The 18144-nt window shown below is 42.0% G+C and overlaps 1 protein-coding gene across 3 annotated transcripts in view; it reads right to left on the bottom strand.

Moving 5' to 3' along the window:
- Nucleotides 1-3615, bottom strand: part of slc24a2 (solute carrier family 24 member 2) — a 259466-nt gene extending 255851 nt beyond the window's left edge. For all 3 annotated transcript variants that reach the window (XM_063069018.1, XM_063069019.1, XM_063069020.1), the window contains exons 1-2: nucleotides 3309-3615; nucleotides 670-1800 (exon numbers count right to left, since the gene is read on the bottom strand). In XM_063069018.1, the coding sequence (XP_062925088.1) occupies nucleotides 670-1614 (945 nt within the window). In that variant the 5' untranslated portion in view covers nucleotides 1615-1800; nucleotides 3309-3615. The remainder of the gene's footprint in view (nucleotides 1-669; nucleotides 1801-3308) is intronic.
- Nucleotides 3616-18144: the final 14529 nt, after the last annotated feature.

Below are 18144 nucleotides of genomic sequence, written 5' to 3'. Positions count from 1 at the left end.
ATGACCCTTTCTCATTTTCAAAGAAGGATCTTTAACCTTTAATAGTAATAGTAATAGAACATAGAACAGTACAGCACATTACAGGCCCTTTGGCCCACAATGTTGTGCTGACCCTCAAACCCTGCCACCCATATAACCCCTCCCCACCTTAAATCCTCCATATGTCTGTCTAGTAGTCACTTAAACTTCATGAGTGTTTCCACCACTGACTCAGGCAGTGCATTCCACATTCCATGCACCAACCACTCTCTGAGTAAAAAAAACCTTCCTCTAATATCCCCCTTGAACTTCCCACCCCTTACCTTAAAGCCATGTCCCCTTGTATTGAGCAGTTGTGCACTGGGTAAGAGGCGATGGCTATCCATTCCTCTTATTATCACCTCTATCATGTCTCCTCTCATCCTCCTTCTCTCCAAAGAGTAAAGCCCTAGCTCCCTTAATCTCTGATCATAATGCATACTCTCTAAACCAGGAAGCATCCTGGTAATGCAAACTCTCTTTCTACAGACAGTGCTTGAACTGTGGAGAGTTCCCATAACTTTGTTTCTTTTTATATTTCAGATTTCTAACATCTGCAGATTTTAACCCAGTACATAGGGCCCTTGGGATTATCAAAGGCCACTCCTTACTTCTATTATAAATAAATTTATAAAATACAACCACACATACCTTTTCATCGCCATCTGTTGCTGTGGCTTCTACTACTTTGTTCCTGTTTAGTTTCGTTTTCACCCATTTTTCAATCTTAGTGTTGAACTTCATGAAGGTCACATAGCATCCATAGCCTAACAACAAAACCACACTCTCCCACCAAACAATGGCGTTATCCAGGAAGAACACAATAAGTAAAATTAGGTCAATAATATAAAAGGTCACATCTCTGAACAGTGGCCACCAGGTAAGGTACAAAATTTCTCTGGAGAATACAGCACACATTCCGATTACAAACAGGATGTTGAACACTGCGGAACCCACTATGGTCCCAATCCCAACGTTGCTGTGAGATATAAAAACTCCTATTAAGGAAGTGAAGAGCTCCGGGGCTGATCCGCCTGCTGCCATAAAAGTTGCCCCCGCCACATCATCCAATATTTTCAGTTTATCAATGATTACTGTCAATGACGGTACAAAAAACTCATCGCACACAATGGCTAAGGCTATAAACATGTAAATCATGCCAATGATGTGGAGTAGGACAGCTCCTTTCCTTCGTTGCTCCACTGTAAAAATATCTCTAGGATAGTCTCCAACGTTGGCGCTATTATTCTCAGGGGACGTGGCTGCCGGCACTTCGTACCTCAAAGCCAGTTCGGACCTGGCGGTATAATTTTGAAGCTTGAATATTTTCTGCTTTTCCTCGAACCCCAGTAGAGTTCTGCGTTGGACCTGTGGTTTTGCTGAGTTGGTTGATGTCCAGGCAAAGGCACTGAATAAGATCGAGAACGCGCTGAGAGCCATTAAACCGAGACAAAAGCCCACAATTCGCGACAGTCTCAGTTTCCTCTTGACCTGGTACCTGTGCCTTCGGAAGAACCGGGGATCCGGAGAATGTTGCTGCTCTCTACAACACAGGCCCATCTCCACAACTTCCGCGCTGAAGCTCTTCGAATTCATGGCTAGCCTCTTCTTGACTTTACAGGAAAAGTTGTGTCTATTTTTTTAAACGAATGTTTATAGCAGAATTCTTCATTCACTACCCGTCTTCATGACTTTGCGAGGAAAGGCGTATGAAAGCCGACTCATACTTTAAAATGAAATTTGTTTTCTGCTGGTGGTGGAATTGATGCAAGTTTTAACGCCCTGCAAAATATTAAAAAAAAACATTTAAACAGCTGAATATATTGAGTGTTAATGGGCGATTATAATAATTAGGCATTTTAAAATCACATGCACAATTGGATTAAACCCAATGATAAATGTACTTAAATATGAAACAAGACTTGTCTTTGCGCCGCTTTACCGAGAGCCGCGAGGACTGCAGTCTTACTCCCTAACGTTCTGGATGAAATCTGCCTCTCCTGTAGTAGCAGAAAGGGAGGGGAAAGAGAAAATAATAATCTGCCGAAGCTCGGGTTTTTAAATCACAGTCCAGTGACCCCTGCTGGTAACTGCAGCAAGAGGAGATGGGGTGCGAATAGGGTCCACCGCAATGGCCTTCATTTGTTTCCCGCTACTGCAATCTTTTTCCATCTCGCTGTCACAGTGGCAGAGCCGGATACCACCACGCAGTTTAGAAAAGGGGCTTTTCCACACTTTCAAACTCCAGAGACCCAGGTTGTGCTTCAATGTACGGGTCATCGTTAAACGGGAACCGATGGGTGGGTATTGATAGGATTAGTGTAAATAACACTGTCCTAAGTCTTCCCAAAGCAAGGAAGGGGAAATATTCACCTGGGACAACGGTCTCTGTCTTCCTCCGGGGCATATACACCAATACAATAAATGGGCAAATGGGTTTCACGGGTCAGTTAGCTCATTCCTGGTTTCGAGAATGTCGACGTGGAACTGCAGTCTACCAGACCCTAGCCAACAAGTTCACGATTCTTTGGAAAAGGGATGAAGTAACCGCAGTTCGGAATTTAAATTCACGTTCAGGTAAAGCCGAGTAATACCGAAAAATCTCCAGCCCAGTGTCATCCGAGCAGATAGGGAGAAGATAAAATATAACCACCAACAATTACAATGAGCTCTTTTAGCTTGCGTTCAATTAAGATTTGGTCTGACCCAACAGCGGCAATCTTCTTATAGTCTTACATTACGACAGATTAAAGGGATTCTTGCCCTTTTGTCTTTGACGAAAGATCAGAAGCGCAGGGGAGGTACAAATCAAACTGTGAATTTCAGCAATATTGCTCCGATTCACTGCAGGTGATTATTCATCAGTTTGGTGTCAGAGAACGAAGTCCGCAGCCTTACATCCCTTCATAGAAGGGAAAGGGATATCAGTTATCATACATCTTTTAAATGAATCAAGGAAAACAACCAATGAACTATGTACGGTCCATCTAACATTTCACAGCAACGTTTCCAAGCTTTTACTAAAACGCACGAGACGACATGTGTTCCGCAGTATATTTGTTAATCTTTGCCTACATTGAATACCTTCGAGGCACTCGCCTCCCCAAATGCAGTTTGATCACGTACAGGTGATGTTTTTAATGTTCCCTCATCGCTACCTGTGTACAGATAACCACTAGTGAAAACAATCTTGTAAATCTTGATTGAACTTACAATTTTTTTTTATTTTTAAAGCATTGTTTTCGGATGGATGCGTATTGAGAGTTTCCACTAGGAAAAAAAGGGCTTACCGGGTTCCGTAGCGGCAGTCTGAGTGCGAACGTTCTCTGTCTTCTTCACATTGAGCCACCGCTGCCGTGCAGCCATCAGGAGGAGCTCCGGGACATTGGCAGCAGGCGGGATTCGCACACACTCATCCTCCTTCACCCGCAGCTTTCATCCTCAGGGGACGGCAAAAACCGAGGAGACATACTCTTAGCTTAAGACGCCAGTGTACCACGTGAGCATCATTTTAAACGCATCTTTATTCATACATAAAATACATTTCTTTCGCCGTCTAGCTTTATTTCTCGGTCAATCTAAGGATAAAGCACCAAATAATCGGGAGGCTGTTCTTTTTATACAGAAACTGTAGTCATGGTTACGAACGCGGTATATTTGAACGCACAACAGAAAAAGAGATAATTGATTTTTAAGCGCTAATTTCCGGGGAAAATATGGGTTATATCTATGAAACTGGAAGTTGTTTTGACTGAGTTTCTGCACCCCAACATTTACACGGGATCGAGGATCCAGCCACAGAGAATTTCAGTGTAAGGTTCGGCGTATATTGCGTCAAATCCTCTGGAAAATGCTTCTCAATGAACTGAACACAATCAATAGATCTGTCGGTGGTTGTCAACATTATTCCGCTATTACAAAACAGCTGTTTAATAAAACAATACTGTCAACTTAATGTTTGATGTTGATTGTAAACGAGTTGGGGGTTTATAAAAGTTTACCCCTGCTGTACTCGCGTGGCACGTTTTGCGCATTCCTACGATGTTTACCGACCACCAAGCAGTAGTGCAGGCAAAACTTAACGTGATCAAACTCGTTTCGTTTGCTGACTGCACTGCATCAATTGTGGTTAACAATCTATTATTCTGCAGTGACAGAACAGCTGCTGATTAGACAACTTGTCTAAGTCAGCTTGTTTTGTTAATACATAATTATTTCTCTTGAATGCGGGATGAGATGGTCATGGGATGCAATGCGTTGGGTCCAATGTTTCACGCGGATTTCAACAGCCCCAACCCCCACTAATCCCAGGTTTATCTTTTGTATTTTTGTAGCTGAAAGGATTTTGTCAACTGGTATTAAGCGTATAAAAAGGGAGGGATTGCGACCAGTGCCAGTAAATTGTACAGTATATTCACTAGAAATCTGCTTTCGGGTGAGAAGAGGCAATGTATCAAATGCACTGGTTTAAAATTGCTTAGAATGCAAATAGTTTGGACAAACCATTGAACACCAATGTTATTTTATGCAAATGAAGAATACCATAAAATTTAGTGCACTTTTTTAAGAAAAGCTGCAACTGAACGCCTAAACCCTATTGAAGAAGATGGGGGTGAGGGGTCACTCCCTCCAACAAGCAATCAAGTCTTTGTCAAATGCAGCAGAAGAAAGCAGCAATTGGATTTGGATTAAAAGGAAAGACAACAACTGGGCTGCAAGATGAAGACAGGAGGGTATGGAACTGAGGGGGGAGTATCTGGGACGCCAGGTAGCACCGCTGAGCCCTCTGGAGACGTCGTGGGCTTATCAACGAAACGTCAAAGAAGGAGGGTGCCCACCTGATGACCCCGATGACATACATACCCTCCCTCCTTGTCACCACTCCAAGCCCACTGTCAACATCGAGAGTGCCAACTTACCATTGGGATTGAAACATCAAGTCCTAGGAGCCCTACTAACGTACAGGAATTGTACATTTATCAACGGAATAAAAATATTCTTTTGAACGTTAAATTCTAACAAACTGTTAAATCTTGCAGTATTAAAATTAAAAGCAAACAATTTGCACATGTACATTTTAACTAAATACAGTTTCAGTATGAAATAGGCTCGGAAAATGTCACGTTTAATATGGAAGCACATGCTGCAGATTGTGATAAATCTGCCCTTGTAGTAGTCTTTTTCTAGCAGTTTTCTTCCTGTCCTACTCTTTCGTGATTTCAGTAAGTTATTTAACATCGGGATCCCAAACTCCAATTTTACCACACCTACATTTTAAAGAAGGCCTGGAGACTAAACTGTGCAAGTATATATCTGGGGGCTGAGTGAAGTCAACGTGGAGTACAACAAGCAGCTTAAGTCCCTTTACTGATGACCAGGGCCTTTAGTAGGGATATTAAACAAGAAGAGAATGGTAACACATTCAAAATGCTGGAGAAACACAGCAGGCCAGACAGCATCTATGGGAAAGAGTAAAGCATCCACCTGTGTCCTGATGAAAACCTAAACTGTTTTCTCTTTACAATAGATGCTGCCTGCCCTGCTGAGTTTCTCCCGCATTTTGTATGTTGCCTGGATTCCCAGCATCTGCAGATCTCCTCTTGTTTGTGGAAAGAAACCATGGCGCCTTCCTAGAAACAGATTGAGGACTGAAACCTTACTGCGTCATACCCTAAAATAGAAATTAGAGAATGCCTTGTTTCTTTTTTGGAATCATTGCTTTGTTTTTCCTACCCATTAGATTCTGATTTGTAGAAAAATTATGTTAATGGGCAGGAAAAGGAAGCATAAAATAATTCAAATCCTTGTCCCAGAAGATTAAGATGCTCTCTAGTCTCACCAGTGCTCAGTGAGAAGAGCACACCTGTGTATGCAGGTGGACAAGTTGTACTCCATCTCCAGGGACACCTCGGCATAAACAGAGCAGCAGATGATAGTAAACTGAACCTGCTCATGGATAGCAGCCTGGGGCTGTTGTCATGGCCAGATCCAGGAGCAGGTGGTACTTTCCTTCTCCTTGTCTTCAAAGACTGGGTGAGCATCATGAGGTAGAAGTAGATGGAAGACCTGCTCTTTAAATAGTGGAAGAGATATAATTACTTTATATTGGCGATGTCCCCTCTACACTCTCAATCCTGCTGGCTTTTGACCCAAAACATTGACCAGCTCTTTGCTTCCACAGACGCTACACTTAAGTGAAAATAAGATGATCACTTGCCATAAAAGTATATGAAAGAAAATTAATGCTGTTAAGCACCTAACCTAGACCACTTCAATGTGGAAGCTATATGAGATGATTAATCAGTGTTCACAAGTATATAGAAGAAAGAAGAATTAGTTATTTCCATAATTGAGAATGTATAGTGCCATAGAAAATATAGCACAGAAATAGGCACTTCAGCTCATTTAGTCAGTGCTGAACCATTTAAACTGCCTACACCCATCGAACTGCATCTGGGCCATGGCCCTCCATACCCCTTCCATCCATGTGCCTATCCAAACGTCTCTCAAACATTGAAATTGAGCTCACAAGCACCACTTGTGCTGGCAGCTCGTTCTGCACTCTCACAACCCTCTGAGTGAAGAAGATTCCGCTTAAACTTTTCACCTTTCACCCTTAACCCATGACCTCTGGTTGTAGTCCCACTCAACCTCAGTGGAAAAAAGCCTTCTTGCATTTACCTCATCTATACCCCTCATAATTTTATATACTTCTATCAAATCTCCCCTCATTCTTCTGTGTTCCAAGGAATAAAGTGCTAACCTACTCAATCTTTCCTTATAACTCATGTTGTCCAGTCCTGGCAACATCATTGTAAATTTTCTCTGTATTCTTTCAACCTTATTTACATCTTTCCCATAGGCAAGTGACCAAAACTCCACACAATACTCCAAATTAGGCCTTACCAACATCTAATTCAACTACAACATAATATCCCATCTCCTGTACTCATCACTTCAACTTATGAAGGCCAAAGTGGGAAAAGTTTTCTTTACGACCCTATCTAGCTGTGACACCAATTTCAAGGGATTATGGACCTGCATTCCCAGATCCCTTTGTTCTACTGCATTCTTCAGTGCCCTGCCGTTTCTCTGTGTAAGACCTACCCTGGTTGGTTACCCCGGTTGGAAGTACAACGCCTTGTGCTTGTCTGCATTAAATTCCATCTGACATTTTTCAGCCCATTTTTCCAGCTGGTCCAGATCTCGCTGCAAGCTCTAAATGTCTTCCTCACTGTCCACTAAACCCCCAGTCTTGGTGTCCTCCACAAATTTGCTGATCTAGTTAACCATATTATCTTCCAGATCATTGATATAGATGACAAACAACAACAGACCCAGCACTGATTCCTGCAGCACTCCACTCATCACAGGCCTCTAGTCAAGAGAGGAAAATGTCTACTCCCTCTGTCCTATGTGCTACCTCATCTTGAATGTCAAGTGACCAAACCTTCTTGACCAACCTCCCATGTGTGACCTTGTCAAATACCTTGCTAAAGTCCATGTAGATAACCTCCACTGCCTTCCCTTCATCAACTTTCCTGATAACTTCCTAAAAAAAACTGTAAGATTGGTTAGACATGGCCTACCACAAACCACACACAAAGCCAAGCTGACGATCCCTAATCAGTCTATGTCTATCCAAACATGCATATATCCCTTCCCTTAGAATGCCTTCCAATAACTTTCCCACTACTGATGTCAGGCTCACCGGCCTAAAATTTCCTGGTTTATTTCTAGAGCCTTTCTTAAACAGTGAAACGACATTAGCTATCCTCCAATCCTCTAGTAAATCACCTATTGCTAAGGATGAGTTAAATATCTCTGTGAGGAGCTCTACAATTTCTGCACTTGCCTCCCACGGAGTCCAAGGGAACATGTTATTAGGTCCTGGGGATTTATCCACCCTAATTTGCCTCAAGACAGCAAACTCTTCTGTAATCTGTAAGTAGTTCATGACCTTGCAGCTGCCTTGCCTCACTTCTGTAGATTCTGTGTCTATCTCCTGAGTAAATACAGATCCACCCCCCCCATCTCTTTTGACTCAATATATAGATTAAGGATCTTCCAGAGGACCCATTTTCTACCTTACTATCCTTTTGCTCTTAACATATCTGTAAAATCCCTTAGGATTCTCCTTCACCTTGTCTGCTAGGGCAACCTCGTGCCTTCTTTTACCCCTCCTGATTTATTTCTTAAGTGTTCTCTTGCATTTCATATACTCCATAAGTACCTCTTTTGTTCCTACCTGCTATGCACCTCCTTTTTTTTTCTTAACCTGGGCCTCAATGTCTCCTGAAACCCAAGTTTCTTTAAATCTGTTATCTTTAGCTTTTATTCTGACAGCCACGTACAAGCTTTGTACTCACAAAATTTCACTTTTGAAGGCCTCCCACTTACCAAGTACACTTTGCCAGAAAACAACTTGTCCTAATCCACACTTGCCAGATCCTTCCTGATAACATCAAAATTGGCCTTTCTCCAATTTAGAATCTCAATCCATGGACTGTATCTATCTTTTTCCATATTTACTTGAAACTAATGACATGATGATCACTAGATGCAAAGTGTTCCTCTACACAAACTTCTGTCACCTGCTCTCTTTCATTCTCCAATAGCAGATCAAGTATCGCACACTCTCTCATTGAGACTTCTATGTACTGATTAAGGAAACTTTCCTGAACACACTTGACAAACTCTATCTCATCTAGTCCTTTTACAGTATGGGAGTCCTAGTCAAGGTGTGGAAAGTTAAAATCACCTACTATTTATGTTTCTTGCAGCAGGTAAGATATTTCTACAAATTTGTTCTTCTAAATATCATAGAGTTGGGTGGTCTATAATAAAGCCCTATTAATGTAGTCATACCTTTCATATTCCTCATTTCCACCCATAAAGCCTCACTAAATGAGTTCTTCTGTCTGTCCTGACTGAGCACTGCCATGACATTTTCCCTTACTAGTAACACCATCCCTCCCCCTTAATCCCTTCTGTTATGTCGCATTTAAAACAACAGAACCGCGGAATATTGAGCTGTCAGTCCTGCCTCCTCTGCAACTAAGTCTCACTAATGGCTACATTATCATAATTCCATGTGTTGATTGATGCTCTGAGATCATCTGCCTTTCCTACATCTTGCAATGAAATATAGGCAGCTCAGAATATTAGTCGCAACATTCTCAACCTTTTGATTCCTGACCTTTTCCTGAGGTTTTAACAAGACCTGTCTCCACATCCTCTGGTTCCCATCCCCCTGCAACTCTAGTTTAAACCGTGCCCCCCCCCCCCGCCCCAATGCAGCATTAGCAAACCTGCCCAATAGGTTATTAGTTCCCCTCCAGTTCAGGTGCAAACTATACCTTCTGTATAAGTCCCACCTTCCCTGGAAGAGAGCCCAATGATTAAAAATCTTATGCCCTCCCTCTTACACCAATTCCTTAGCTACATGTTAAACTGTATCACTCACAACATGCTGGAGGAGCTGGAGCGTGTTATGAGTGTTGCTTTGACCCCAGCATCTGCAGATAATTTTGTGTTTATGCTAAACTGTATAATCTTCCTCTTTCTGACCTCACGAGCATGTGGCATGGGTAACCTGCGATCACAAGCCTGGAGGTCATGTCCTTTAACTTAGCAACTAACTCCTTGGAACTCACTTCGCAAAACCTTGTCACTCTTCCTGCCTTTGTCACTGGTACCTACATGGACCACGACCTTTGTCACTGGTACCTATATGGACTACGACCTCTGACACTGGTACCTACATGGGCCACGACCTTTGTCACTGGTACCTACATGGACCACAACCTTTGACACTGGCACCTACATGGACCGCGACCTTTGGCTGCTCACCTCCCCATTAAAAATTCTGAGGACTCAATCTGAGATGTTCTAGACACTGGCACCCGTTCTGGGCATCTGGGATTCTCGTTCTTGTGCACAGACAGAGTCTCCTTTCTGTTCCCCTAACTAAGGAGTCCGATGTCACCACAGCTCGCCTCTTCTTCACCCTCCCTTCTGAGCCTCAGAGCCAGACCGCATCAGAGACCTGATGCTGTGACCTTCCTCCACTAGGTCATTCCTCCCAGCCCAACAGTATTCAAAGTGGAATACCTGTTGTTGAGAGGGATGGCCACTGAGGTACTCTGCGTTGGCTGATTAAACCCTTACCCCTCCCTAACTGTCACCCAGCCTCCTGTGCCTTGCAACTTGGATGTCTCTAGCTCTCTATACATCCTATCTATCACCCCCTCAGCCTTCTGAATGATGCAGAGTTCATCCAGTTCCAGCTCCAACTCCTTAATGCAGATTGTTAGAAGCCGCAGATGGATGCATTTCTCACAGGTGTAGTCGTTAGGGGCTCTGGAGGTCTCCCTGCCTTCCCACATCCCACAAGAGGAGCAGTCCACTATCCTGCCTGGCATCCCTACTGTTCTAACTGTGCAATTATAAAGAAGGAAAACAATAAATAAACTGGGGGAAAAAATCTCCCTGCAGCTTTTTCACCTTCTCTCAGACCAGCCACTTCTTGCCGAAGCCCTGAAGAGCTAAAGCCTCAAGTAACCACTCTAACAGTAAAGGCAGTTCTGAAATGATCAAATTCACTGTGCAAAACTGCTGCAATTTCTATGCAGTACATAGAATTCCTATAACTCTTTCAAGTACACGTAGTTCCTGGGTTAGGTAATGCTTACATTCCCTAAAAAAGTTCATAAACCAATTTTCCCATTAATAAGAAATGAACGTTTTTATTTAGAGCTCGATTTCCGCACTTGCAAACCTCATTCAGGTCAGATTGACAACAGATCTCCTCCACAATATCACCACAAGGCTGTGTGCTTAGCTCCCGCTTTACTCACTTTACATGACTGTGAGGCTAAGCACAGCTCCAATGCCATATTTAAGCTTGCTGATGACACCACTGTTGTAGGCTGAATCAAAGGTGGTGACGAATCACCATATAGGAGAGAATGAAAATCTGCCCAAGTGGAGCCATAACAATAACCTCTCACTCAATGTCAGCAAGACTAAGAAGCTGATTATTAACTTCAGGAGGAGGAATCAAAGATCCATCAGGAAGAAGATACAGCAGCCTCAGGACTCACAACATCAAATTCAGAAACACTGATTACCCCTCAAATATCAGGCTGCTGAACCAGAGGGGAGAACTTCACTCAACTACACTTGCCCCATCACTGAACTGTTCCCACAACTTATGGGCTCACTTTCAAGGACTCCCCATCTCATCTTCTCAATATTTATTGCTTATTACTGTTATTATTATTATTACTGCTTTCTTTTTGTATTTGCGCCATCTGTTGTCTTTTGCAAACTGGATGTCATCCTTGGTGCAGTCTTTCATTGATTCTATTATGGTTATTGGACTTATTAAGTATGCCTGTGAGAAAATGAATCCCAGGATTGTATATGGTGACATATATGTGCTTTGATAATAAAATACTTTGAAATCTGATATAGCATTTTTTGTCTTCCCCTGTGTGGTTACAATGCCCACATCCAATGGCTAGTTTTGATGGTATTGAGGTTTCAATGGATGATACATTATTTAATAAAGTATTTTACAAGTATCAATAGAAAAAACTGCCCTGTTACTTCAAAAGCAAATCTCTCAAGCGGCCTCCCACTGTGAACCTGCAGCTGCATTCTTGAAGACAGTGGTGTCTGTTTGATTACAGTGAAGTGGTTTCATGCAAAAACTTCTAGATGAAGAATGGTTCTATTTTGAATTTGCTGCTATTGGTAGTCCGTAACTCCTAAAGAAGTTTTTATTTCTGTATTTAACTTTCCTATCTTGGTTTTTTTAAATTTATGGGAGAACTAGTGTAAAGTCAGATTTCCATAAGTCAGGTCTTCCACAACCCAGGGAACCCATACAATGAATATCTCAAAATCAGAATCAGGTTTAATATCACTGGTATATGTCAAGAAATTTGTTAACTTGGTGGCAGCAGTGCAATGCAATACATGATAAATATGTTGGAAAAATAAATCAATTAAGGTATATATGTATATTAAATAGTTATATTAAAATAGTACAAAAACAGAAATAATAAAAAAATGACATTGTGTTCATGGATTCAACATCCATTTAGAAAACATGACAGAGGGGAAGAAGCTGTTCCTGAACTGCTGAACATGTGACTTCAGGCTTCTGTATCCCCTTTCTGATGGTAAAAGGGCATGTCCCTCATGATGGGGGTCCTTAATAATGGACTCCACCTTTCTGAGGCACCACACCTGGAAGATGTCTTGGATACAACAGAGGTTAGTACCCAAGCTGGACCTGACTAACTTGACAACACTCTGCAGCTTCTTTCGATACTGTGCAGTAGCACACCCCTCCCCCACCCATACCAGCTGGTGATGCAGCCTGTCAGAATGCTCTCCACTTTACATTGACATAGAAATCTACAGCACATTACAGGCCCTTCAGCCCACAATGTTGTGTTGACCATGTAACCTACTCTAGAAACTGCCTAGAATTTCCCTACCACATAGCCCTCTATTTTTCTAAGCTCCGTGTACCTATCTAAGAGTCTCTCAGAAGACCCTATTGTATCCGTCTCCATCACTGTCACCAGCAATGCATTCCATGCACACACCACTCTCTGTGTGAAAAACTACTGTACCTACTTCCAAGCACTTTAAACTATGTCCCCTCATGTTAGCCTTTTCAACCCTGGGAGAAAACCTCTGGCTATCCACATGATCAATGCCTCTCATCATCTTATACACCTCTATCAAGTCACCTCTCATCCTCCGTCACTCCAAAGAGAAAAGATCAAGTTCACTCAACCTATTCTCATAAGGCATGCTCTCCAATCCAGGCAACATCCTTGTAAATCTCCTCTGCATTCCATAGTATCCACATCCTTCCTGTTGTGAGGTGACCAGAACTGAACACAGTACTCCAAGTGGGGTCTAGCCAAGGTCTTATGTAGCTGTAATATTACCTCACATCTCTTGAACTCTATCCCACTTGGATTGTCAGCAAGGAGGAGATGTTATTACTAACCTGCACAGATTGTGGTCTTCCGGTTAGGGAGTTGAGGATCCAATTGCAGAGGAATGTACAGAGGCCCAGATTCCGTAGCTTTTTGATCAGGACTAAAGGAATGAGGGTGTTAAATGCTGAACTATAGTTATTGAACAGCATCCTGACATAGGTGTTGGTATTGTGTGAAGAGCCATTAAGATTGCATCTGCCATTGACCTTTTGTGGCAATAGGCAAATTGCAGTGGGCCCAGGTTCTTGCTGAGGCTTGACTCTAGCCAAGACCAAACTCTCCAAATGTTTCATCACCAGAGATGTGAGTGCTCTCAAAGGACAGCAACAATAAAAACATGCTACATGAAATATCTTGAATTTGGACACTTGCTGCTTTATACAGTTTCTAAGCACAAGTGTTCATCTACTTGGAAGACAACGATTATAGCAGAAATTGTTTCCAAGGAAAACATGCATGATTTTGAGGCCAGTGAAAGGTAATAGCTTTACCATCAATGAGGATTAGCATCTAATATTAATATGTTCATAAATTTACTTGGTTTTAGAAACTATATGACCCTGATATGCATTTGATGTTCATCCCTATTGCCCTGGTGGTGCACTGCTACAGTCTTGTGGAATGTTGTCTTATGAGGCTTTTGGTGAAGTAAATTCCAGAATTTACATCCAGTGGCAATGAACTGGAAACCCTTGGAGATCATAAATTTGCGTGGTGCTATCAGACTTCCCTAGATTAGTCACTTCAGTGTATTTTGTGTAGAGAATATATGCTGTAGCTGTGACCTACTGCTTCGGATGTCATATAGAATGATAATCAAGCCAACTGCTTTGATGTTGAAGATGTTGAATTTCTCAAATGAAGTTGGAGCTGAACTTATCCATCATGCTCCTTCCCTGTGCCTCATAGATGTCTGAAGAGTTTTGGACATCATGTGAGTGACTTGCCATAGGGTACTTCAACTGTGACCTCATCTCCTCAAAGGATGTGGAAGCTTTAGAGAGGGTGGACAGGAGATGATCCAGGACACTACCTGGATTTGACATTATGTCTTCTGAGGAAAAGTTAAGCAAACTACGGCTTTTCTTTTTGGAGCGAAGGAGGATGAGTGTGACTTTCTAGAGATGTACAAGATGACAGGAGAAAAGCGTAAGGGAGATGTCAGAAGTAGTTTTTTTTTAAAACACTGAACAGTACATGCCTAAAGGAAAAATGAGTAGGTTAAAAGCTTGGTACAACATCGTGGACTGAAGGGCCTGTACTTGCTGTACTGTTCTACATAATACTATGGATTTCTACAAAGAGAAATCACCCTGGCACACATTCAGGTAGCATCACCGAGGATACCAGGCAAAGCTTGTGCTCAGCTTCCTGCTCAACTGGACCTGTTACTGTTTGTAACATGATTGAATGTTCACATCTTAAGCTATCTGTACCAATTCACTTGCTACCATCCATAGAATCATTGAAAACCTGTATCACAAATAAAGCCAATCAGTTCATGCTGCTTGCAAAAGAGCTACCCAACCTGTTTCTGCCTTCTTGCACTTCATTGATCACTCTGCAGCCTCATAAACAAGAGAAATTCTGCAGATGCTGGAAATCCACAGCAACACACACAAAGTGCTGGAGGAACTCAGCAGAACAGGCAGCATCTATGGAAATGAATAAACAGCTGATATTTCAGGCTCAGACCCTTCCTCAGGACTGGAAAGGAAAGGAAAGAGACCAGAATAAAAAGGTGGGGGGAGGGGAAGGAGGATAAATAGAAGGGGATAGGTGAAGCCAGGTGGTTAGGAAAGGTAAATCGCTGAACTGGAAGGAATCTGATAGGAGAGGAAAGTGGACCATAGAAGAAAGGGAAGGAAGAGGGAACCCAGGGAAAAGTGATAGGTAGGTGAGAAGAGGTAAGAGGGTAGAGTGAGGAATAGAAGGGGGGGGGGATTTTTTACAAGTAGGAGAAATCATATTCATGCCATCAGGTTGGAGGCTACCCAGATGGAATATAAGGTATTACTCCGCCACCCTGAGGATAGCCTCATCATGGCACAGGAGAATGCCACAGGCCAACATGTTGCAATGGGAATGGGGAATTGGAATTAAAATTTTTGGCCACCAAGGTTAATGCAGAGGGATGGATGGGCAATAAAATCATGGAGGGAGTGATCCCTGCTGAAAGTGGAAGGGGGGAAGGAGGTAAAGCTACGTTTGTTGGTACGAGCCCTTTTAGAGATGGTGAAAGTTGCGGAGAATGATGTGTTGGATGTGGAGCCTCAACGTTTGGTAGGTAAGGACAAGACTCTTATCACCGTTAAGGCAGTGGGAAGATAAGGGTGAAAATGGAGGAGACATGGATGCGGACGTCAATAGTGCCGCATCCTGGGAACAAATGCAGCGGAGATGAAGGAAGTGAGAAAAGGGAAAAATATTTTTACAGGAGACAGGGTGGGAAGAGGTATAGTCAAGATAACTGTGGGAATTGTTAGGTTTATAAAAGATGTCAGTAAACAGTTTGTCTCCAGAGATGGAGACAAAGAGATCAAGAAAGGGAAGGGAGGTGTCATAAATGGACCAAGTGAATTTAAGAACAGAGTGGAAGTTAGACGCAAAATTAATGAAATTGTTGAGAATGAAGCAGCACCAATGCAGTTGTCAATGTAGTGCAGGAAGAGTTGGGGAGCATTACCAGGGAAGGCTTAGAACATGGTCTGTTCCATGTGGCCAACAAAAAGGCCCATGTGCAGTGCCCATGGCTACATCTCGAGACTGAAGAAAGTGGGAGGAGTGGAAGAAAAAATTTATAGAGGGTGAGGACCAGTTCTACCAGTCAGAGGAGGGTAGTGGTATAGGGGAAGTTCTTTTATTATGAAAGAAACGGAGAGCTTTAAGGCCTTCTTGAAGGGGGATAGAAGTTTACAGGGACCGGACATCCATGGTGAAAATGAGGCAGTCAGGGCTAGGAAATTGAAAGTTATTGAGAAGATCGAGAGCATGAACAGTGTTGAGAATGAAGGTGGGAAGGGACTGAACCAAGGTGGATAGAAGGGATCAAGGTATGAGGACTCTCCTGTTCTCCACAAAGATAATACACCTTTAAAATACACCACAAAGATAATACACCTCTAAAATACACCACAAATACACCTCTAAAATGTGTTTAAGACAATGAATTCCACACCACACCCTCGAGATGAAACAATTTTTTTCTCACCTCCAATCTAATCTCATTCTACCAATCATGATAGAATTTAATATGGAGTTTGGAAATTACTGAAACCAGTGGCTTAAAACTGAGTAAATCAAACTTTGAAAGCCCAAGATGAGAGCTGACTGTGGTAAATTGGGAACCAACATAATAATTTACATTTAAAGAATTAATGCAGAATTTTCAAAAATATGTATTTCTTTTAAGGCATAAAACCCAGTCATAGTAAACAAGTAGCTTTAGATCAAAACAACAGACTCTAAACAAGAACTGAGGGGAGAAGAAATTTCTTCGACTGGAGGTTAGTGAATCTTTGGAATTTTCTACCATGAAGACTGGAGATTTTATCGCTGTGTAATAGACAGCAATCAATAGATGTTTGGATATAAAGCAAATCTTGGGAAAATGGGTTAGTGATGAGGCAAAAGATTAGTTATGAATTTACTTAATGGTGGAGCAGACGGAATTGATTGCCTTGCCAGGAGTACAGCTTTATTCATCAATGAACCTGTCTACAGAAACCCGTCTGAGGAAGGCTACTCCCTCTGGAAAAAAAAAATCATAAGCATCAGATGAGCAATGTTATACTTTCACTTTAATTTGTAAAATTCATTTCTTTAGGGGAAATGATTGTCATTCTCATGCTATCTGGCTCATATGAGAATGCAAGTTTGGAACAATATGGCTTATTGATAAGTGGCCTCGAAAATGCTGTGGATAATACTCAGTTGGACCAAACATCTGTAGAAATCAATCATATGGATGGTATCAGTCATGCCATTCGGCACAAGTGTTGTAATTGGAATTAGAAGTATCCAAAATCATCCTTGTTAATATCTGAGATGCAAACTTTATTCTTGAAATTGTTTAAGGTTGCACTGTAACATCTCCTCAGAAGAATAGCCTTCTGTTGCAGACATCTGAAGTGCTGCAGTAAGGTTCCAATCAATAGGTAGTGATCATCCCTTTAATTCCACATGCACCATCATCTTTACATTCGGTTTCTATCTGTAGCTAATGAAACATATGTCATCAATCATGCTACAGATTCCTTCAATCTTAGTTTAATCTTCCTTCCTTTTCAAATAATGAAGCCTTAAAATTAAGACACTGATCCAAGAATTTAAGCAACACACACAAAATGTTGGAGGAACTCAGCAGGCCAGGCAGCACCAATGGAAAAGAGTAGAGTCGATGTTTTGGGCCGACAGCCTTCAGCAGGACTGCTTGCGTTTCCATGCAATCTTAATCACATTTCAGCTGCATGTTGACTACATATTTCAAGAGTGCTAGAGAAACGTAGTGGGCATCAGGTCCTAAAGAGCACCATGCAGAAGGTCTGTGTATCTATTGAGATTCACTATGCTGATGAAAATTGCTGGACAAGCAGAATACAACATGATACCCTAATGATGTATCTGTGCCCATCAAGAGGGAAGACATTACACACATCATCAGTGCTGATGTGGAAGAACATTTAGGGCCATGGTGTTTTTCATCTCAATTTTAATGTACATTGTACATAGGTGGGGTCTGCAGGGCTTCATTATGCACTTAGGAGAGCTGCTTCCATGATCTCAGCTTCCTGCGGTTATACTGATTCCTGGACTGTTCTACAATCTTACACAGAGTACATCTGGTCTCAGTGGGAAATGATAAACTGCTCACTCTGTCACCACCCTTCAAGTGTTGCCCTCTGCTGTTTTTCTCCTGTTCTATGTAACCGGGGCCATTGATACAAATTAAGGCAATTTCTAAGACTTTCAATATTGCTAAAGTAATTGGACGTTTGATGAACCTAAGAAAAACTAAAGCAACCAGGTCCAGTTAGAAATACAATTCCCTTGAAAGAATATTGTTAAGTCTTAAAGATTGCATTTAAACAGCAACTGC

This window comes from Mobula hypostoma, chromosome 16, assembly GCF_963921235.1.
Source record: "Mobula hypostoma chromosome 16, sMobHyp1.1, whole genome shotgun sequence".
Lineage (NCBI taxonomy): Eukaryota > Metazoa > Chordata > Chondrichthyes > Myliobatiformes > Myliobatidae > Mobula > Mobula hypostoma.
This window is presented reverse-complemented; position numbering and strand designations above follow the sequence as displayed.